Source organism: Cetorhinus maximus, chromosome 30 (assembly GCF_964194155.1).
Source record: "Cetorhinus maximus chromosome 30, sCetMax3.hap1.1, whole genome shotgun sequence".
Lineage (NCBI taxonomy): Eukaryota > Metazoa > Chordata > Chondrichthyes > Lamniformes > Cetorhinidae > Cetorhinus > Cetorhinus maximus.
In genome coordinates this window covers 12,273,621-12,296,049 of record NC_135908.1, presented here as the reverse complement: position 1 = coordinate 12,296,049, position 22,429 = coordinate 12,273,621, and the positions used below count along the sequence as shown (strand labels likewise).

Here is a 22,429-nt window from a genome sequence, read left to right as displayed (position 1 = left end):
GACGTTAATCTGAGGCCCCATCAGCCTGTTTGAATGGATTTAAAAGATTCCATGGCACTATTTCAAAGAAGAGCGGGAGAGTTCTCCCTGGTGTCCTTGCCAATATTTATCCCTCAATCAACATGACAGAAAATTTAAGTTGGTCACTGTCACAGTGTTGTTTATGGGAGCTTACTGTGCACAAATTAACTGCCGTGTTTCTTGTATTACAACAGTGACTACACTTTGAAAGTACTTCATTGACTATAAAGCACTTTGAGATCTGAAAATCATATCCATGTGCTAAATACTCTTGATGCCATGTTGTTTGGATGTGGAATTGACATGATTTAACTTTGTTTACCACTTTCACTGCTGTCTGAGAGTTGTCTGCTTTTTTGGATTGAACTGAAGAGCTGAATGTCTCTGGCGATTGGCTTCCAGTCAAATAGTGCTACTGTTAGACATTCCAAACAAATTTTAGCCTAGGCATTAATTAAAGTCCAGACCTCTTGAAAAACTAACCTGCTTAAGAATTGTCAGTTAAGTAGATACATATTAATATATCATAAACTAGTAGGATAGGAAAAGAAATATTGTTTGTAATATATGACTGATGTGCTTTCAAAACTTTCATCTGAGAGTTTGAAGATATTGTGCTCCCTTGCGCAGTAGTGTTATTTGCTGGGCATTAATTCAGTCACAGATGGCATTTCAATGCCACATGAAAATTTCACACCTTCCTATGAACTGGAAATCCTCCTATTGCACCACAAACTCTACCTTCTTCTTCAAGCCACACACTATTCTAACTTGGACAGATATCGCCATCATCTTATCATTGTCGCCGGGTCATAATCCTGGCATCGTTATGGGAGCACCCTCATCAGCGCTATTGCAGGGTTTCCCAGAACAGTGCCCACCACCATCAGCTCAGAGCAACTAGGGATGTGTTAAATGTGGTCTTGCCACATTGCACATAACCCGTAAACAAATTTTAAACCGAGACCAATAGCAAAAATCTTGGATGAATCGAGATAATATGAATCCTTATGTGCACCAATGTGAGATGGATGACATTTCTATCCCTTTTTTGAATTTTGAGATTTATTGAATGCTTCACTGTAATAATTAGCCTACCACTCAGCATATTTCCTATAAAGACTTGCAGTTTCTTTCTCCTGCCAGTTGATTCCACGTAGCTCCAGTGGTTTGAAGGGTGTGAGGGTCAGTCTTTGACTTTCCATCAGTGGACACTCTCCGGTCAACGTTCTCTCTTCCCTACAAGAGGATACTTGCTGACAGATTTCGTTTTGGAATCTGCCCAATTTCAGTCTCAGAATTTTGTTTTGATGGAAGAGCATGGGTGAGTAGCCAAAAATGGAATTGCTGGTCCTAAAACTGACCACGAACATTTTACTCCCACCCACCATTGCCACTTGTTGTTGACCATTTCACGTGGTGAGAGGGCAAGTTCTTGTCACCCGGGCTGATTTCCCACCTACCCACACCCCCTCATCCCTGCGTCAACACCAAAAATAGCGAAAAACGCCAGAAGAGGGAGATGGTAGTTGTGGGATGTGGAAAGATTCATGGCGACAAGATGGTCATGTCTCCTAATTGCTCCAAATGCTTGTGGATACTAGGCTCAGTCAGAACCAAATCAAAATATACTGCAGGTATAAGGGGGCTGCTGACCCCTTCCAATGCAGCACTCACTCAGTAGTGATGAACTGTCTCTGAAGACCTGAGCTCCGGCTGGGATCCAACTTTGAATAGATAATGGGTTGGGCCAATGTGCTTAAGTCCTGTTTAACCCATTTTCAGTTTTTACAGTACCCTTAACGGAAAGTCCCACTCTCCAACCTCTCTCTCTCTCTCACACACACACACAATCTTCAGATGGTTAAAAATCTAAGTTATACATTCACTGTCTAGAAAATCCTCACTTACTCTCTTCCAAACCGGGGCTGACCTGCACACTGAACTGTTAGTCCATTCCCTCATTACTAGTAACTGCATAACAAATTGGAATCCCAGCGGTGACCACCTTAATGGGTTGCACAAGTATATTGGCCACTTCATGTGAGAGTCATTTTATACTCGGAGTAATACTAACTTGGCCAAGATTTGATGCTAATTATTTCCTTTCTCCAAAGCACTTACAACTTGTAGCCAGGCCCATTCCTTGGAGCAGTGAGAGCATCCTAAAGGACTTCTAATACTTATTTTCATGGCAACCATTCAACTGGATGATGACTGGGCGAGTGGCCGTGTTTTTCTACAACAGATATTCCAGTAGTGTTCAAAAGCTCGTACAGTTCTGCTACATTGAAGCAGGCGCTGTTAAACTGAGTCCCCTGTACCTGTGCAGGCGGATGTGGAAGAGCTTATGACTCTTCTCGAGGAACAGCAACGATTTCTGCAGGGGTCCTTGCCTATATTTATTGCTCAATCAAAACCTCCAACATACCAAAATGGTATGTTGGCCTTCATTGCGAGAGGACTTGAGCACAGGAGCAAGGATGTCTTACTGCAGCTGTGCAGGGCCTTGGTGAGACCACACCTGGAGTATTGTGCGCAGTTTTGGTTGCCTTACCTAAGAAAGGATATACTTGCCATAGGGGGAGCGCAGCGAAGGTTCACCAGACTGATTCCTGGGATGGCAGAATTGTCATAGGAATAGAGATTGGGTCAGCTAGGCCTGTACTCACTGCAGTTCAGAGGAATAAGGAGGATATCATTGAAATGTATAAAATTCTGATGCGGGTGGACAGACTGGATGCAGGGATGATGTTTCCCCTGGCTGAGGTGGGGGCGGCGGTGGGGGGTGGAGAGTCTAGAACAAGGGGTCACAGTCTCAAGATACGGGGTAGGCCATTTAGGACTGAGATGAGGAGAAACTTCTTCACTCAGAGGGTGGTGAACCTGTGGAATTCTCTACCAGAAGAAGCTGAGATGACCAAGTCACTGAATATATTTAAGAAGGAAATAGATAGATTTCTTGACTCTAAAAGCGTCAAGGGGCATGGGGAGAGCCCGGGAGTATGGCGTTGAGATACAGAATTAGACACGATTGTGTTGAATGGTGGAGCAGGCTTGAGGGGCCAAATGGCCTACTCCTGCTCCTATTTTCTATGGTTCTATCATAACTTGTGGGACTTCACTGTGCACAAATTTGCTACTGTGTTTTATTTTTAAATCGTTCTTGGTACGTGGGTGTTAACAGCAAGGCCAGCCTTTATTGCCCAATCTTAACTTCCCTCAAGCGGTGGACAATCTTTCTTGTGGTTCCTTATTTAATTTTCTGTAGTTTCTGGCTGTGAAGGTCCTGCCCAAAGTGTTTTTTTTATTCTTTCCATGGCACGTGGGCACTGCTGGCAAGGCCAGCATTTGTTGCCCTCGAACTGAATGGTTTGCTAGGCCATTTAGAGGGCACTTAAGAGTCAACTACATTGCTGTGGGTCTGGAGTCACATATAGGCCAGGCTAGGTAAGGACAGCAGATTTCCTTCCCTTAAGGGCATGAGTGAACCAGATGGGTTTTTTTTTAATGACAATTGATGATAGTTTCATGGTCACCATTACTGAGACTAGCTTTCAATTCCAGATTTTTATTTAAAAATTAAATTCAGATTCCAACAGCTATAATCATGGGATTTGAACTTATGCCTGAGGGCATTCACCTGGGCCTCTGGTTTACCAGTGTAGTGATATTACCACTACACCACCCCACCAAACCTTTGGCTATCATTTTCACTGCACGGATAGTAAATCCTAAATAAAGAGTGGACCAGAAGCCATCTCAAGGTGCAGATTCAACAAACAGCCTTGCCCAAAGATGCACCCTAGAAACATGCTCCAACTTGTGCTGCGCTATTTGGTATTCTGTTGTAGGATATAGTATACAAGCTTCTTCTAGCTTGCCACTTCGAGATATAAAAGTGAGCTCAAAGGACAGAGGTCGTGAGATGGTGGAAGAAACACAATAAAAAACAGCAGCTGAATCCAGACGGTGGCTGGTTTCAAACCAAAACTTCCACGGAATTTTCCTTTATTTTTATTAATATTGTAACTATACATCCAACCTACAGAAGTTCAGCAAAATTATCTATTTCCTCCGAAATATTTCTGATATTTATTTGGTGCCTACACATAGTTCCCAGGCAAGGGCCTCTGAGTGCAACGACATTAATCTCAAATAATCACTTTGGTTCAGTCAAAAGGCAGTCCATTCAGTAGGGTTAGGTTTGTTGCCAGGTTTTCCAGTTCTTGGTTCCCGAGGGCTTGGAATAAAAGCACAAATCAACTCCATGCACAATTGTGTCCATCCGATTGCCTCATGCTATTATTCTACGAGAAACAAATAGTTCAATTGCTCCCCACAAACATTATTTCATTCAGTTACTTTTGGTACACAGTAAATCATTATTTTCTTACGTCAGTAGCAAAGAGTTTCTTTTTAACTGCAGCTGAGTTATTTACAGAAACGTACACAGCGATTAAAATATTCCGTTGGAAGCAAAAATCGGGAAGTGTCCTGCGCAGGTTTGGATGCAACGAGCAGGCAAGGGCACGAAAGAGCCTCACAAAGCGGATCTCCTGCACTCGCTGACTGGGGTTAAAATACAATCCTGCAGTTCAGGAGGTTCCCCACAGCTGCTCGACAACCCCTTAACCCAGGGGTTAGCCTGCCATCAACCCTGAAGAAAGTCGACAGAGATGTTTGGACTTTAACAAGAGAGAGGGGGTTAAGAGCGAAATTAGGAAGATCAAAGCCTCATATACTCTGCCCTGAAGGACCCCATCTGAAGCTTTTCCATTAAACTGAAATTTAGACATCTGCAAAAAAAAGTCTATCGTGTTCCCATTAGCTTAACTTGTAAAGTGTCTCTATTGGGCGTTTAGTAGCACAGAACTGGAGTATTGCTGAAAAAAGAGAAATGCTGTGGAACTTTTTGTCTCGCACTCATTAGGATAGCTCGCAAGAAATGACCAAACTGTAAACGGGGGAAGCAACAATTGATACTTTAAATTTAAATTGACGTCCCCCCCTTTAGAGTTTGGTCATTTCTTGTGTGAGCTACCTTGATAACATTTCTCTTTTTTCAGCAATAAAACTGTCTCTAGTTCATCCTGAGACCCAGGAATAATGGGAGCCATTCTTCTCTCCCGCTACACTCACAGGGCAGAAACTGATTTGGTGACATTTTCTATCTCTCAGTCCAAATGCCTTTTGGATGAGATAATAAACCAATGCTAAGTCCATCCCCCAACCCCCAGGGTGGACGTAAACATCTCTTAAGCACTATTGGAAGAAGAGCAGGTTATTCTCCCCAGTGCCCTAGGCAATATGTATCCCTCAATCAAGATTACAAAAACAGATTGTCTAATGAAGCTCAAGGAACACCACCTAATCTTTCTACTGGGCACGCTACAGCCTTCTGGACTCAACGCTGATTTCAACTACTTTAGATCTTAACCTCTGCCCCCATTTTGTTTCCTTTCTCTTTGATTTATTTTAATCTTGCGTCTCTCTTATTTCCCTTTCCTTAGCTTTCAGACGGCAACTATTCAGGATCCTGCCATTCACACCACCTCTGAACACTTTTTTTTAAAAACTTGTCCTATTACCACTTCCTATGCCCAGAAAGGAAAAAAAGTGAAAACTGGGAAATAAGAGCGCTGGTCCAAACTGGTCTTGTGCACCTTAAAATGGAAACACCAGTAAAACTGGGAAATTAATGGTCCGAACTGTTTTTTCCTTCTGAGCTGGCCTTGCACCATGAACCCATTGGTCATTTAATCTCTCCTGCCCTCCCCTCTATCACAGACTTTCCCCTTTTATTCTTTGTTCCCCCCCATTGCCCTACCAGTCACTCACTTGCTTAAAAACCTATTACGTTTCTAACTTTTCTCGGTTCTGATAAAAGGTCACAAACTTAAAACATTAAACTCGGTTTCTCTCCCCTCAGACGTTGCCAGACCTGCTGAGTATTTCCAACATTTTCTGGGGGGTTTTTTTTCCAAACAGATAATCTGGCCACTATCACTTTGCTGTATTTGGGGGCTTGTGGTGTACAGATTGGCTGCTGCAGTTTCCACGTTACAACAGTACACTTCAAAAGTGCTGGTAAGGCACTTTGGGACATCTGAGATCACAAATGGTCCTTTATCAATGCAAGTTCTTTCTTTCTATTACTCTTAATTCAAAGTTTCTTGAAATATTAGATAATTCAGTATTTTTAATGCAAAACACCTTCGAATCATCAGGAATACATTGCAAATTAACAGTCTTTAAAAGCAGTGTGAGCATAAATGTTCCAAACTTAAAGTGACCCAACTTTGAACTTTCTTTGGTATATAATCAGTAGAAAACATAATGGTCTGAAATGGAAAAGCAGATTTTTAACCTGGGCCGTGGACTGATATCAATCATAAGGTTGAGAGGGTATGTTTCGCTGAACTGCACCTCAAACCTCACTGGAGAAATGCAAAGTCATATATTTCCCCCCTCCTGACCTTGTCAATTCCAGGTCAGTTTTGGTAATGAGCCATCACTGTCTCCCTGGAATGATTTAACAAAGTACATTTCCTTGGCAGATTGCTATGAAATTGGCTTGACTTGGAAATAATCACGTCAAAGTCAGTGCAGGTTTGGAACAGGAAACGCTGCGCAGTTAGGTTAAGGAACTCTCTGCAGAGATTTATTCAAGAACATATTACATTATGTCCGTGGAGAGTTTGAATCCACGAGGTTAAACAGCTTTAGTAGGTTACATGACATCAATACTGAACTTGAAAGTGTTCATTTGGTATGTACTTCACTTACGTTTATGGCTGTGAATGAGAGTGATGGAACTCTCTCCTTGAGAAAAATATTGGACAAACTTAGGTCACCAGCCAAGATCCATAATCCAAGATGTGGATAAAAGCTTATTCAATGCTGCTTGAAATATTAGGTAATGTAGTTTTTTTTTGAAAAGGCAAAAACAACTTCATATAATCAGGAATACATTAATATTTAGCCTAAAAACATTCTTTCAGCTGTCTAGGCCCCAAGTTCTAGATTTCTCCCCCCTCCCCAAATCTCTCTCCTCCTTTAGGTGGTGTGAGACAGATTACTTGGAGTCTGTGTTTCTGTCCCAACTTGCACTTTTACACACATGTTGCAGTCCAGAGCTCTGGATAGTGATGGTAGAGGCGCCACTGGAAAAATTTACTGGTCATTATCAACTTGTTTGGTCGCATTATGAACGCACCTCCCTGGACCATCAAGACCTGAGGTGGGATGCGAACCTCGAGCTGTTGGCTCAGAGGCAGGGAAACTACCCACTGCACCACAAGACCGCCCTCCCTCCTCCTTTAAGATCCTCCTTAGTATCTACCTCTTCAGCCTAGCTTTCAATCGCCTACCTCAAAATCTCTTTGATGCCACTCGGTGCGGAGTTAGTTTGATAATCGCTCCGTCAAAGACCCTCGGAACGTTTTACTAAGTTAGCGGCCCGATAGAGGCACAAGTTGTTGCGTAAAAGAGAGCGTCAAGAGGCAACGGTCTGGCCACAGCAAATGTGTATTTTGTGGGAGGAAATTAATTATCAGCGAAGCGAGTCCCAGAGTTTCTGCATCTAGTAAATGAGTGAGTTACAGTAAGGGGCAGGGAGACGAATTCAGATTTTAACACTGAAAACACACACAATGGTGCATAAGTAACTGAGAGGAACAACGAGAAGGTTTAAAACAACAGTGTTCAGAGATGAAATCTGTGATTGATACATCGCTTAATCCTCGAACCACCACATCCCATCCTCCGCACTTGTTTCCCTCTCTGTCACATTTTACCCAATCGCAGTTCTGATGAAGGGCTACACACCAGAAATATCATAAACTATCTTTTCTCTGTACAGATTTTGGCTGACCCATTGAGTATTTCCAGCAATTCGGGATTTTTCTTTTAAGATTTCCAACATGTGGCTTTTTTTTTTGGTTCTCACTTAGGAACAAGTGTACAATTAAAAAAGGATGGAGGATCTGAAATAAAAATAGAAAATGCTCAAAATATAGTAAGTCAGTCGGCGTCTGTGAAAAGAAAGGACAGGTTAATATTGAGTGTGCACTCAAAGGACATTGAACATAGGAACAGGAGAAGGCCAATCAGTCCCTTGAGTCTGTGCTGCTTTTAAAGTCCAGGTGAGGGAAGAATCTCATTAACTAAACACGGTTAATTTTTCCTATAAGTGACAGAAATTTGCTTTTTCTACCATCAAGGACATATAAGCAGGATCCTATGATGGACTGCTCCCCTATTGAGTGTCAAGGATGAAAAGTAGAGACATGCAAGAGTAGACTGAGCCTATATTCCCTGGCGTTTAGAATGAAAGGTGGTCGCATTGAAACTGTATAAAATTATTAGATGGGTCGACAGGGTGAATGCAGAGTGCCTGTTATGCACCCTGGCTGGAAAGTCTAAAATTAGCGGGGCGGGGGGTTGAGGGGGGAATAATCTCAGGATAAGGGTGAACCGTCTAGGACTGAAATGAGAAGAAATTTCTCCACTCAGGTAGCTGTGAATCTTTGGGTTTCTCAACCGCAGAGGACGGAGAGTGTTGACTCGTTCAATATAACCAAGACTGACCTTGACAGACGTTAGGACACAAGAAGGAAATCAAGAGACAGGGCGAGAAAGTGGAGTTGATGTAGAAGCACTGCTGTGATCTCACTGAATGACGGAGCAGGCTTGAGGGGCCTTATGGCCGACTCCTGTTCCCACCTCTTACGCCCTTAAAAGTGAAACTTAAGGCAATTCTTTTGCTAATTATAATAGAAACTTGTTTCAGGTGCCCACACAACCTCGCTGGCAATAATCTGGGGCCTAGTCCATGTAAAAGTTTATCTGCAGTTGTTGGCTCATTTCCCACAGCTCTACAGGCTGATTTCGCTGTTTATGACTGAACTCCCGTTAACTCCTGATGGCAGCTACCAAACCTCACAGCTGCTGTACGATCAAGTTCCACAACGCACCAGATGTTTTGCTCAGGATATGCAGTGTTTGCAATTCAAAACTTGTAGATCATGACCTGTAAACAAAAAGGAGAGGAAAACATTCACAAGAAGTCTCAGACTCTAATGGCCGTCAGTTTGAACATAACTAGGCACGAACTATATGTTTTCCTGTAAACCCATAGAATCCTGCATTGCTCAAGAGTGCAGGAAATCCATCTAGATTGGATATTTAGCTGTTTCAGTCTCAGAAACAGTACAACACAGGCTAAAATAGTAGACAAAAAGATCAAAATAGTATTGAGGTATCACAAATGCATCAATGGGTTTAACCCATGAGTAGCTGAGGCACACAGACTACAAAAACCCTAGGCTCAATCGCAGTTGGTGCTTAGATGTCTCATCTTTCCTTGTTCTGAGGGTTGGCCACATGATGAACAATCTTTCTTCACTGGTTTCTATTCCCTACTGCCCTCACTGCCTGTCCAATAAAGAGGCCTGTCCACGTTCTGACATTATCCATCCAAGCCATCTCTGGCCTTCCTTGTGCGCGTTTTCCAGGTGTTTTGCCTTGCATCCCCTCTTTTTTCCAAACACTCCCCTCCTGTTCACATCAAGAGTCAGTTTCCTGGATCTCACTGCCTCAAACAAGCTCCTTCTCACACCAGCTTTCTCGAGCACCCACTCCTTTATCCGCTTGCCGTCCATGACACGTATAATGTCCGTCCGAGTCCTTTCATCTCAAGTGTTCTTATTCAAGCCCCGTCACTCTTCCTGACGGTCCAGCTTTCACAGCCGGACATTGTCACTGGCCGCACAAGGGCTTTCAGGAGATGAATTTTCGTTGTAATCGAGATGCTGTGGCTACTCCATAGTCTTACCACTCAGTTCACAATGACATGGCCCGTGTTCAGTCTAGCAGAATTTCTTTGGTAGACTCTGCTTAGTTAGTTGATCTTAAAGAGACAGTGAGGGCTGCAGTACAAGTGAACCCAAAGTTGTTCGGCAAATCAACTGGACCTCCCATTCCCGAGTGTGTACCGTAACCTCTACCACGTAGAAGGACAAGGACAGCAGGCGCAGGGGACCACACTCGAGATCCCCTCCAAGTCACACACCATTCGGATTTGGAAATATTCAACATTGCTTCATGGTCGCTGGGCCAAAACCCGGGAATTCTTTACATAGCAGCTCTGCGGGAGCGCCAGACAAGCTACAGCGGTTCAAGAAGGCAGCTCACCACTACCTTCTGAAGGCAATTAGGGGATGGGTAATAAATGCTGGCCTTGCAAATCCTGTGATCGAATAAATAGTTCTGCAGGAAATTGAGAAAAAAGCAAATTGAATACCCAGAGAGCTCCACCTCCAAACTAAATATACTTGGGGCTGAATTTTCTGGTTGGCGGGGGGGGGTGGTGTGCAGGCAGGGGGGTGGGGGGGTGGCGCAGGCAGGTGGGGGGGTGGCGCAGGCAGGTGGGGGTGGGGCAGGCGGGGGGGGGACGGTGCAGGTGGGGGGCAGTGCAGGCGGGGGGGGGTGGGGGCCAGTGCAGGGGGGGGGTGGGTGGGTGCGGTGCAGGCGGGGTTGGGGGGTGCAGGCCAATTAAGGCCCACCCAGTATAATGTGCGACTCCCGAGGAGAGCGGGAGTGGGTGGGAGTGGGCGAGAGTGGGCGGGAGTGGGTGGGAGTGGGCGAGAGTGGGCGGGAGTGGGCGGGAGTGGGCGGGAGTGGGTGAGAGTGGGTGGGAGTGGGCGGGAGTGGGCGAGAGTGGGCGGGAGTGGGTGGGAGTGGGCGGGAGTGGGCGGGAGTGGGCGGGAGTGGGTGGGTGCGGCGGGAGTGGGCGGGAGTGGGCGGGAATGGGTGGGAGTGCCCTGTCTGCCTGTTTATATGAAGCGCTGGCAGCCTTGGCAAGGCTGCTCACAATGGCAAGTGCAAGGGCTCAGCAAAGGGATTCTGGCGAGCAGGCCAGGCCAGAGGGCAGGGCTTGGGGGGCCAGTGTACCCCTTGTTTTTCGGATGATTGCCTTGCTGCTCTCCTCGAGGAGGTGGCAGCACGACGGGAGGTGCTGGTTCCCCAGGACGGGAGGAGGAGACCCCCCCACATGACGAAACGTGCCTGGGAGGAGGTGGTGGAGGTGGTGAGCTCCCGCGATGTGGTGCAGCGCACCTGGGTCCAGTGTCGCAAGCACTTCAATGACCTGTTGCGCTCGGGAAGGGTGAGGATAATGTTGGCATTGGGCATTTAACCCAGCAGATCGGCTTTCACCCCGGTACCCTCACCGCCCCCTCTGCACTCCCCACCATCCTCCCACCAAGTCTGAGTGTAGTGACTGCATTGAATCGTTGACGGCCTGTGTCCTTCGCTAGGTGGGCCAGCAGATACTGCCCAACTCAGGTCAGCCTGAGAGGGTGGTGAAGAGATGGGTTCTGCCCCCGCAGCATGTGGTACACTGAGACCCACATGACTGGTTTGGGGGCAACCTGGAGGAGCTGCACCTGGGCGCAGTGCTGGAACTCCAGGACATGTCCTAGTCAGGGTGATTAGATGGTGGGAGGGGAGCTTCAAGGTGGCGTTGGCAACAAACCATCTATTGCCCTCTGAGCTCTACGTACTTGCACCTCTTTGTTATGGAAGGAGATACCGTGTGGTGCCTAATGTGATGTAGGCAGCATGTGGCCAAGAAGGTGGGTGGGTAGGGACAGACTGAGCATCTTTGTGTGAGTGTTCGGCAGCAGCGGGGTGAGGAGGCACTGGAGCCCTGATATGTCCCACTCTGGTTGGGGTGGGCCCTGCGCGAAGAGAGTCCGTGTGCAATTTGCACGAATCAATGCTCTTCATTCATTTTCAGGAGAAGAATGCACATAATGTGGCAGAGCGGGTGAGGACTGGTGGTGGCCAGGCACAGTTGGCCATTCTCAGCCGCTTTGAGCAGGAGGCCTTGAATCTGGAGAGGCGCCATGTGCCCAGGTCCACTGGTGTTGGTGAGGCTGGGGTGCCATGGCCAGGTATTTATGCCCAGCAGTGAGGTCACCATTGTTCTCCCAACAGCCATGGCAGCGCTGAATGTAATTGATTTAATTTTGGAACATGGCTTGACCATTGCTTATGGAAGGATGAGCGCGTAATGATCCGGGGGACAGGGATGCACATTGACATTGTCTCCACATTAACTGATCCAATGTCCTTGTTCTTCTTTCAGCATCAGTGGAGCAGGGCTGGGAGGAGGAGCAGCAGAGACCCCCACTCACACCTGAGGGCCCTGAAATCTCACCAGCGTCACACCATCTCTGCCAGGCGGGCACCAGCGCAGATACTAGCACTTCAGTGGGAATTAGAACTTCGGCTAGTGTCTCGGGGCACAGCGGTGAGGGCAGTTCACAGTCGCTGGAGGAGCTGGCAGAGACAGAGTGCCCATGGTGCCAGCAGTCGGAGGACTGCAGGGGACCAGGTACATGCTCAGTCGGTGCCTGATGATGAGCCTCTGGAGTCGTCCGCGACGCAGCAGCTGCAGGAAATGCGGCCGGGTGTGTGGGAGCATCTGGGGGAGATACATGAGGCTGTGCTTGACTTGGTGTCCGTGGTGGAGGAGTCTATGTGGACAATCGCTGAAGCAATGAGCCTCATGTCCGAGCGCCATGCGTCCTCCATGGAGAGAGTGGCAACTCTCATGGAGAGGCTCCTCCAGGAGACCCATCAGAGCTTCCTGGGGATGCCCTCAGACCAGCCAGACCTCACATCAGCATTGACCTCAGCTGGTCATTGCCAGTGTGGGAGATGGTCTGGGCACCAAGTTTCCCAGCTCGGTGCCTATCCATCCATCCATGGTGAGCAGGGAGGTCCGAAGCGACCTCACGTTGGTGCAGCAGCTGCCTGTCGTCTCTGTGGGCTCCTCTCAGGGCGCTCCGGTTGAGGGTGGCAGCTCCTCTCCCAGTGACCATTGCATCGGGTGAGGCTGCGACGACTGGGGAGGTGCCGGCTGTGGAACTGGCAGCCCCCTCCCAGGCAGGGCCAGCACAGGCTCCACGGGCCAGAGGACGGCCACCAAGGCAAAAGGCACCTTAGGCACACCACAGTTTTCTCACTGGTGCTTTGGTGTTGACCCGAGATGAGGTCCTTATGAGTTGTTTTGATTTGTAACACTATTGTCTTTTTTTTGGAATAAGTTGGTTTGCTTGACTTATTAAATTCAGAAATGTCCCCGTGGCTGAGGGAGCCTCGTTTCTTCTGCAGGTGGATGGTTTCCAATAATGTAATGAGTGTTTTGTGGGACATTCAGCTTTATTGACAAGGACCTTAGTTACTGTTCCTAACCAGGCAGATTTTGCACTTAGGCGTCGAGTATGGAGCTACAGCCCAGACTTGTCCTGGTGATCCATCTGTGTTGTGCTAGCTGAAGGTTCATTGGATTAAAGCCTCCCGGGTGTCTCTGCCTCCCTGGAGTTTGCCCGGGTCAGCGTCTCCCCCCTCAGCATTTCCCTGTGCGTGCTCATCCTCGGACTCACTGCTGGACTCATTGTGTGAAGCCACAGCCACTGCGTCTACGTCTTCATCATCCACTGTGTCCCCCCTTTCCAGCGCAGGATTGTGGAGAGTGCAGCATGCAACCACTATCACCGAGACACGGTCTGGGGGTACTGGAGTGCGCCCCCTGAGCGGTCCAGGCATCGGAAGTGCACCTTGAGAAGACCAATGGCTCTCTCCACCACAGCCCTTGTGGTGCCGTGGCTCCTATTGTACCGCTGCTCAGCTTCTGTTCTTGGATGGCGGAGAGGCGTCATGAGCCACCTTCTGAGGGGATAGCCCTTGTCACCCAGCAGCCATCCACCCAGCCGGGCTGGAGCACTGAAGAGCCCCGGCATCTGGGAGTGTCTGAGGATGTAGGCGTCGTGGGAGCTGCCTGGGTACCTTGCACAGACTTGTAGAATCAGCATCCTGTGATCACACACTATCTGCACGTTCATGGAGTGGAAGCCCTTCCTGTTGATGAAGGCACCGGGCTCACCTGCTGGCGCCTTGATGGCCACATGTGTACAGCCTATAGCACCCTGGACACGGGGGAAGCCAGCAATGGCCGCAAAGCCTCTGGCTCACTGTGTCTGACTTGCCTGGTCCCAGCGGTAGTGGATGAAAGTCAATGCTCGTCTGAACAGAGCGTCTGTGACCTGCTTGACACAAGTGAGGACAGCTGATTGGGAGACACCACAAAGATCACCCACCGAGCCCTGGAAGGAGCCAGAGGCATAGAAGTTGAGGGCAGCTGTGACCCTTAGAGCCACTGGCATGGAGTGTCCACCCACACAGTTAGGGGAGATCTCAGGGCCAATCATCTGACAGATATAGTTGACTGTCTCCCTTGAGAGATGGAGCCTCCTTCGGCACTGCACCTCAGGCATATTGAGGTAGCTGCTTCACCGCCTGTAAACCCTGGCAGCAGGATAGTGGCATCTTCTGCAGCCCCTTCCGCCTTGGACTACCTCTTGGCCCTGCCCCCCTTGTGCCTGCGCCTGTCCTCCCAAAGGTGGCTCCCCTGGAGGCTGAATGCGCACTCCTGGCCCCCTCCCCCTTCTAGCCCTCCCTCCCTCCTCAGAGGAGCTGCCTCCAGTGGACAGTTCAGCTCCCATTCCCAGGCTGAGGGAAGGCTTCCTGAAACCCGCAGGCCCAGAAAAGATTCCTCACTGCAGAGCGCTGACCTGAGGTTTAAGAGTCCAAGCAGCTGGTATGAGTTTTGAAGTGCTGCAGATCACACAGGCAAGTTTCAAAAACTTTCAAAAATAAATACTTGACTGTGCACACTCGCGACCCCAGTGAGCCCTCTTATCCCGCCCGTGGATAAGGTTAATACAAATGTCTCCTACCCGCCTGCCCGTTGCGCCCGTGCGCCGACCTGAAGATTGCACGGGTGCTGAAAAATCGGCATCGATTGGTGAGTCAAGGGCCTTAAGTGGCCCGTTAATTAATGGCGGGTGCCCGCCCAGTGAAATATCGCGATGGCGCGTGGTGACGTCAGGACGCTCGCCCGATGTCACCGCACGGACGAGCGGGGCCCACCCCCACACGCCAATGGAAAAATCCTGCCCTTGAAGTCTGATATTCCCACCATGGTTTGTCCGTGCCCACAGTAAATGAGGCGGCGAGCTACAGAAACGGTGACTGGCGAGAACAACTACTCGAGACTGGTTAATTAATCCATAATCGTGTAGATAATGTCGCATTAAAACTCAGATCAGGAATGTGTTGTATTTGATTCATTCTAGCAAATGTAGACTCAGTAACTCTTGTCAAATACCTGAAGAGTGTTGGTAGAAAGATAGCTGTGGATGGCATGTGACATAATGGAAAAAAAGAAAGAATTGTATCGATATAGCAACCTATGACCTCAGGATATCCTCTATAACCAATAACGTTTGAAGTGTAGTCACTATTGTAATGTAGGAAACACAGCACCAATTTGCGCACAGCCAGATCCCAGGAACAGCAATGAAATAAATGAGCAGCTTATCTGTTTGAGGTGTTAATTAAGAAATAAATATTGGCCAGGGCTCCAGGGCAAACCTCTCTGCTTTCCCTTGAATAATGCCACGGAATGCAAGTGTTGCTGCCAAGCCACCTATTGCCCATCCCTAGTTGCCCTTGAGAAGGTGGTGGTGAGCCGCCTTCTTGAGCCGCTGCAGTCCACGTGGCGAAGGTACACCCACAGTGCTGTTAGGGAGTCAGATCCAGGGTTTTGACCCAGTGGCAGTGAAGGAACAGCGATACAGTTCCAAGTCGGGATTGGGTCCGATTTGGAGGGGAACATGGAGGTGGTGGTGTTCCCATATGTCTGTTGCCCTTGTCCTTCTAGGTGGGAGAGATTGTGGATTTGGAAGGTGCTATCGAAGGAGTCTTGATGGTAAACACTGCTGCCACGATGCACTGTTGATTGGCAGAGCTCAGCTATGATCTTAGTGAATGGCGGAGCAGGCTCGATGGGCCAAATGGACTACTCCTGTCCCTACTACTTATGATTTTACGATATGATTGAATGTTTAAAGCGGTGGATGGAGTGTTGATAAGCGGGGCTGCTTTGTCATGGATGGTGTCGAACTTCTAGAGTGTTGTTGGAGCTGCACTCATCCAGGCAAGTGGGGAGTGTTCCATCATACTCCTGACTTGTTCCTTGTAGATGGTGGACAGGCTTTGGGGAGTCAGGAGGTGAAGTTCCCGCATCCCAATCCAGTCGGAGGCTGGAAGTGAAACTCCTTTCATAGTCAGTTCACCCATTTATGAGGAACATTCTGAGCTCTCGTGTGTTAATATTGGGTTTGAATAATGTAGCCCAATCCGAGCACATGCATAAGATCCATGGCCTAGTTGGGTAATGAGCATGGGGTAGTCAATCTGATTGGAGTGCACTGCCTCATGAATACAGTACACAAGGTACCCAAGTATGACCTTTACTCTAGAGAATTCTGTCAGCAACCAAAACAGAAAGAACAGGACAGACTCATTTTTTGTTGCTTTCCTTCCATCGCAGCCTTGCCAATTCCAGCATCTCCTTTCGGAAACAATCCATCAGATAGTGACTGACCTCGACATGTTTTCCATTTTACAATTTTCTGTTTTTATTTCTATTTCCAACATTTCGGGGTTTTTTTTGTCAGAAGAACAAGATTACATAAGAATTGTAAACACAGAAACAGGCCATTCGGCCCAACCAGTCCATGCTGGTTTTTATGCTCCACATGAGCCTCTTCCTATCCTTTCTCATGTACGTCAATCAGAATAACCCTTTATTCTCTTCTTTCTTATATAGCTTCCCCTTCAATCTATCTATACTATTTACCTCAACTACTCCCTGTGGTAGCGAGTTCCGAATCCCCACCACTCTGGGAACGGAAGAAGTTTGTTCTGAATGATCTATTTGGTTTCTTGGTGATTATCTTGTATTGATGGCCTCTGTTTTGCTCTTCGCTACAGGTGGAAACACACACTCGGGGCAGGTTTATTAGGTCAGCTCACGGGCGCAGTCGGCAAGTCCGGGAGTGGCCGGAGAACAGACCACCGCCCGCGATCGGGCCCCCGGCCGCGATTTCACACTGGCTGGCCAATTGGCGCTGCCGGGGCGGGGGTAGGGGGAGGACGGGGTGTTGATGTAAGTGCGGGCGCGGGCGAGCGCCGGATGAAAGCTCCCCGAAGGCAGAGAGCTGGCTCAGGGTAGCCGAAGACTTCAAAACAATGAAATAAAGATTTTTAAATCTGGTAAAAAAACATCCACACATCAGAATGTCACCCGAGCAGATACTTGATGAAAATTCTGCCCATACATCTCTATTTTTTTTTAAAATTTAATAACGGAAACCCTCCTTGGACGAGGTTTCATCAAAAATGTCAAGTCCGCCCGGCAGATTCGCCCGTCCGCCAAACCGTAGGGTTGGACGGATCACGAAAAATCGGGAACAATTGGGACCTTAACAACATTAATTGTCTTCTTATCTGTCGGTGGACGCGCTTCCAACACTCGCGCCCACCCGCCAACTGAAATATCGTCACCACGCGCGATTTCGCGTCCGATAGGGTCAGGCGCACGCCCGCGCGCCAACCTAAAAATTCTGTCCTCTGTGTCGATTCTTGCATTTATGTAGCACCTTCCACAATACCAGGGTGTCCCAAAGTGCTTTACAGCCACTGGTGTACCTTTTTGAAGTGTAGTCACTGTTGTAATGTAGAAAACAGGGCTGCCATTTTGTGTACAATTGATGGGCCAAATGATCTGTTGCAGCCATGTTAGTTGAGGGATAAATATGGCTCACAACAACGGGAAGAGCACCGCCGCTCTTCTTCAAAATAGTCCCGTAATATCTTTTACACTCATCAAAAGGGGTCTTGTCTTTTTATCTTGACATGACGATTCCAACGCACTCCTGGCTGATTTCCCATATTCCCTCGGTAAAGTTGAGGTCATCCAAAATCCTGCTGCCCCTGTCTTAACTTGCACCAAGTCCTGATCCCCTATCACCTCTGTGCTCGCTGATCTACATTGGCTCCTGGTCAAGCAATGTCTTGACTTTAAAATTATCATCCTCGTTTTCAAATCCTTCCATGGCCTTGCCACTCCCCATCCAACCCCACAACCCTCTGAGCTATCCGCGCTCCTCTAATTCCGGCCTCCTGTGCTCCTTCAGTTGCATAGGCCCTCATTTCTGGAACACCCGCCCGACACATCTCTCTTCCTTTAAGACGCTCCTTAAAACCGACCTCGTTGACCAAGCTTTTGGCTTTCTCCCCTAAGAATTCCATACATGACTTATGAAGTCACGCTTTGTTTTATAATGCTCCTGTGATGTGCCTTGAGACGATTCATTATGTGAAAGGCATTAGCTATCAAGACAGGAAGCTCAACAATTTTCAACTTCACTGTTTGCCGCACATTCTCGGCATCTCATGGAGAGAAAAAGTCACAACTGCGATAGTCCTCTCAAAGGCTAATCTCCCAAATATGCCAGCGCTCAGAAGCGACATCGTTGGCTCGGGCATGTTCGCAGAATGGGAGTCAGATGCCTAGCCAAGGATTTTCCGTGTGGCAAGGTAGCCAGATCCAAGTGATCAGTAGGACACCCAAAGCTCCACTTCAAGAGTGCTTGCAAGGTTGGCTTGAAGGTGCCAAACATTGATTCTCACACCTAGGAGTCACGAGCTGACAACGGAAGAAAATAGCGGCATCATTTCTGGCTGGTGTGCGTCACCATGGCGATAGTAGCTACAGCAGCTTGGCAACAGGCGCCAACACCCGAAAACAACCCACAATGACACCAACTAACCAGCTCATATGTGGCAATTGTGGTGGAACCTTCCTTATGGATTGGTCTCTTCAGTCATCTGCAAAACTGCACCATAAAAAAACCATCCCCAATGGACTTGCTGCATGTTCAACATCTTATGGTGATGGAAGGACGCTGGCAACACACTCTGCCATGTTTATATGCCACCTCGATGGCATCACTGCAAATTCTTCCTCTTTCCATGCCAACTATCTTTATGGTCTATCTAAATGGCATTGCCAGTTTAATGCCAAAATTAGGGTCAGCTTTGTGGTTTCATCAACGCCAATTTGGAAGTGAGTTTAGACAGCCCAAACCCCCTTCAGCCATTTCGCAGTGAGCAGAGTAGATTCTCATCCACTCAGTCTGGCCTTGTTCAAAGCTAGGCCTCAGGAGGTAAAACTAAAGCCACTGCACTGCCTGTTGGTCCATCAACAGCTATTTTAATTCAAGCTGTCCGCCATCTGTTACAATAAATGAGCTGAGTTCCTTCACAACATCACCCGCACCTCCTGGAATTGTAACTTTATGAGAAAATCTTATGCAACTCTTTTAGCTGCAATGTATGTAGAGGGAGGGGTTTATTTTAAAACCTAGAGATAAAGTACTGAAGTCAGACTTGTTTAAGTTAAACTCGTGGTTGGGCAGAGAAATTACTTTGTAAGGAAGGAGCTTGTTATTAAAGGTGGGAGGAGGGGCAGGAGGCAACATAAGGGCATCTGAAATGTAGCATGAAGAGGACTGCGTGGTACAGTGACCCGAAGCTCTTGAGCAATTCGTGAGCTGACGACATGGGAAGCGGCCACGATTTCTGTTAAAAACCAAAGGTTCAATTGTTAGTATTCTTGCCTCTGAGCCAGGAGGTTGCTGGTTCAAGTCCGCTGAGATGTTAAATCAAGGCCTCGTTTGCCCTCTCACATGGACATTCAAGATCCCAACGGCACTATTTCAAAGTAGAGCAGGGGACTTATCCCCGATGTGCTGGCCAACATTCAACACTCAACCAAATGCCTAAAACAGGTTATCTGGCCATTATCACATTGCCATTTGATGGCATTTTGCTGCGCAAATTGGCTACCGTTGTTCCCAATGCTACAACCGTCGCTACACTTCAAAATCATATCACCAGTAAACACCTTGGGACATCCTGAGGTTACGAAAGGTGCTATATAGATTCGAGTCTTTGTTTCCTTCCTTTATTTCAAACTGAATGTGCTTCAGGAATGCCAACAAAATGGCCTCCAAGTCCCACATTTTGGTTTTCGCGCCCCGTGGGCAGGCGCGTGCCCAACCCAATCGGGCGTAAAAAAAAGGGGCACGATGACATCAGGCGGGCGTCCCGACGGTCACTGCGCACTTGCGCGATATTTCGGTCGGCGGGTGCGTGCGAGAGTTGGCAGCGCACCCGCCGACAATTAAGAGGCCTACTAAGGCTGTTAAAGTTTCAATGAGCGGTGATTTATCACTGCCCGGTCCAACGTTACCGTTGGTGGGAGGGCGAAATCGGCCAGGCGGCCTTTGCATTTTTAAAAATTAATTTTTATCACCAATACGTTTAGGCGAGTGATTCTTACAGGTGGAAATTTTTTTGGGGAATTTCATCCTGTTTATTTTTATATTTAAAGTTCTTCAGCTCCCTGGGGCAGCTCTCTGCCTTCAGGGAGCTTTCAGGGTGCCCTTCCCCCCGCACCCACGTAGACTTCAGCGCCCGCCCTCCTCCTGCTCCCCCACCCCCGCAGCGCTGAGACTTTCAGCGCCCGTTTCACACTGGCTGCCCGTTAATTGGCCGGCCGGTGTGAAATCACGGCCGGGGGGGGGGCCGATCGCAGGCAGCAGCCCGTTTCCCGGCCATTCTTGGGCCCACCCACCGCACCCGCCTGATGACCCAAAAACCCTGCTCTTTGTCCGTTCACTCTCAAAGTGGCCTTGCAAACCGCTCAGGCCCACAAACGCCCTCCTCACAGTCACTAGGAAATGGCCTTAGGGGCATCACCCATATGCCAAGAGCAAACACTAAAGAGAAAACTTGTTGATCCCAGAAGATACGCAGGGTAATTAAAAATACCAATAATCGGATCTAACAGGTGAATGAATATAAAGAGAAAGATGATGGGCAGAAAGAGCAAGTCAACACCATATTATTTTGGCCATGTGGTTTGTGAGAGAGAGATAGGAAGCTGACTCACAGCAGTGTGGAAGGAACAAATTGCCCATGGAACTTGTGGCTTAGCAACATAAAAGTGTGGCTTGATGGAAGAGATTTAACATCTACACTTTAGTAACACACACGGGAGAGCACACCAACTTAATAGGGGTCCTTGAAGATATTATTGGTGGAGAATAGATTAAAAGATGGACAATCCAATTGCTGCTCTTCACGTGGACCTGCTAGGCCAAGCAAGACAATGATGGAGAGGTCCACCAGTCAGCAGGTTGCGCCCACTTCACAAGTGGTGTTAGTTATCATTCACCATCTCTGGCCGTGGTTTATTCTCTTTATACTACATGATTGGGTGGACGAGATGCGAGAGGCAATTATATTTAGGTCTATTGGAAGAACATGACAGCCTCCCCCTCGTCCCCAACAAGGAACATCGTCCCAGGCCTCGAGAGTTCAAGGATCAGCCACTTGATGAGGCACAGGAACAACCCATGGCTACCCACTTCTTGGCATAACAACTCATTCAACAGCAACAGCAGAGATTGTAAACGAGTAGCATGGGAAGTCATGGGTGCGGGTTCTCACACTGCGGCACAGCAAGGGAGCCATCCAACTAATGTTCGAGTGTCTTGAACAGGAATTTTAATGATACCAGAGATGAGGAAATGTGAAACCTTGTACTTAAGCCATACAGGTGTGATATGCAAAAACAGTAGGTGTTTCTCTGATAAGTGTCCTTTAACACACCCTTGCTTAACAAACTATAGGGGCCCGTTAATAACAACTAATATTTATGTAGCACCTTTAATCTAAGAAAAGATCCCTCCCCACCCAAAGGACTTTACCCAGAAGAAACAGATGCAAAGTACTAGGGCAAAGGTTGAGGGAGACAACTGTAGGTTTGTTAGAAAGAAAGATTGCATTTATAGAACATTTTACAATCACTGGACATCTCAAAGTGCATTACAGCAAATGAAGCACTTTTTGAAATGTAGTCACTGTTGTGATGTAGGAAATGCGGCAGCCAATTTGCGCACAGCAAACTTGCAAAACAGCAATGTGAAAATGACCAGATAATCTGTTTTTGTGATATTGATTAAGGGATTAAATATTGGTCAGGAAACCCGAGATAACTCCCCTGCACTTCTTCAAAGTGGTACCACGGGAGCTTTTATGTCCAGCCGAGCAGGCAGACGGGGCCTCGGTTTAACATCTCAGCCAAAAGATGGCACCTCCAACAGTGCAGCACTCGGCCAGTACTGCGCTGGAGCGTCAGCCTTGATTTTTACACTCAAGTGGGACTTGAACTCAAAACCCTGTGACTCGGAGTGTGCTACCAATGGAGTTGCAGCTGACATACACACACGCACACAAACACACACAAAAGAATCTTCGAGGAGGCTTTCAAATGTAGAAGCAGTAAACTGGACAGGTTTATGACAGATGGTCAAAAGCTCAAAGTCAACCAGCTAAAGGCTCTGGAGTCAACTGTGGA

General features: G+C 47.7%; 1 protein-coding gene across 1 annotated transcript in view; it reads right to left on the bottom strand.

Moving 5' to 3' along the window:
• Positions 1-3,998: 3,998 nt before the first annotated feature.
• Positions 3,999-22,429, bottom strand: part of LOC144670077 (protein-lysine 6-oxidase-like) — a 76,256-nt gene continuing 57,825 nt past the window's right edge. Inside the window, exon 7 of the mRNA XM_078532472.1 lies at positions 3,999-9,055. Within this exon, the coding sequence (XP_078388598.1) occupies positions 9,049-9,055 (7 nt within the window). The 3' untranslated portion in view covers positions 3,999-9,048. The remainder of the gene's footprint in view (positions 9,056-22,429) is intronic.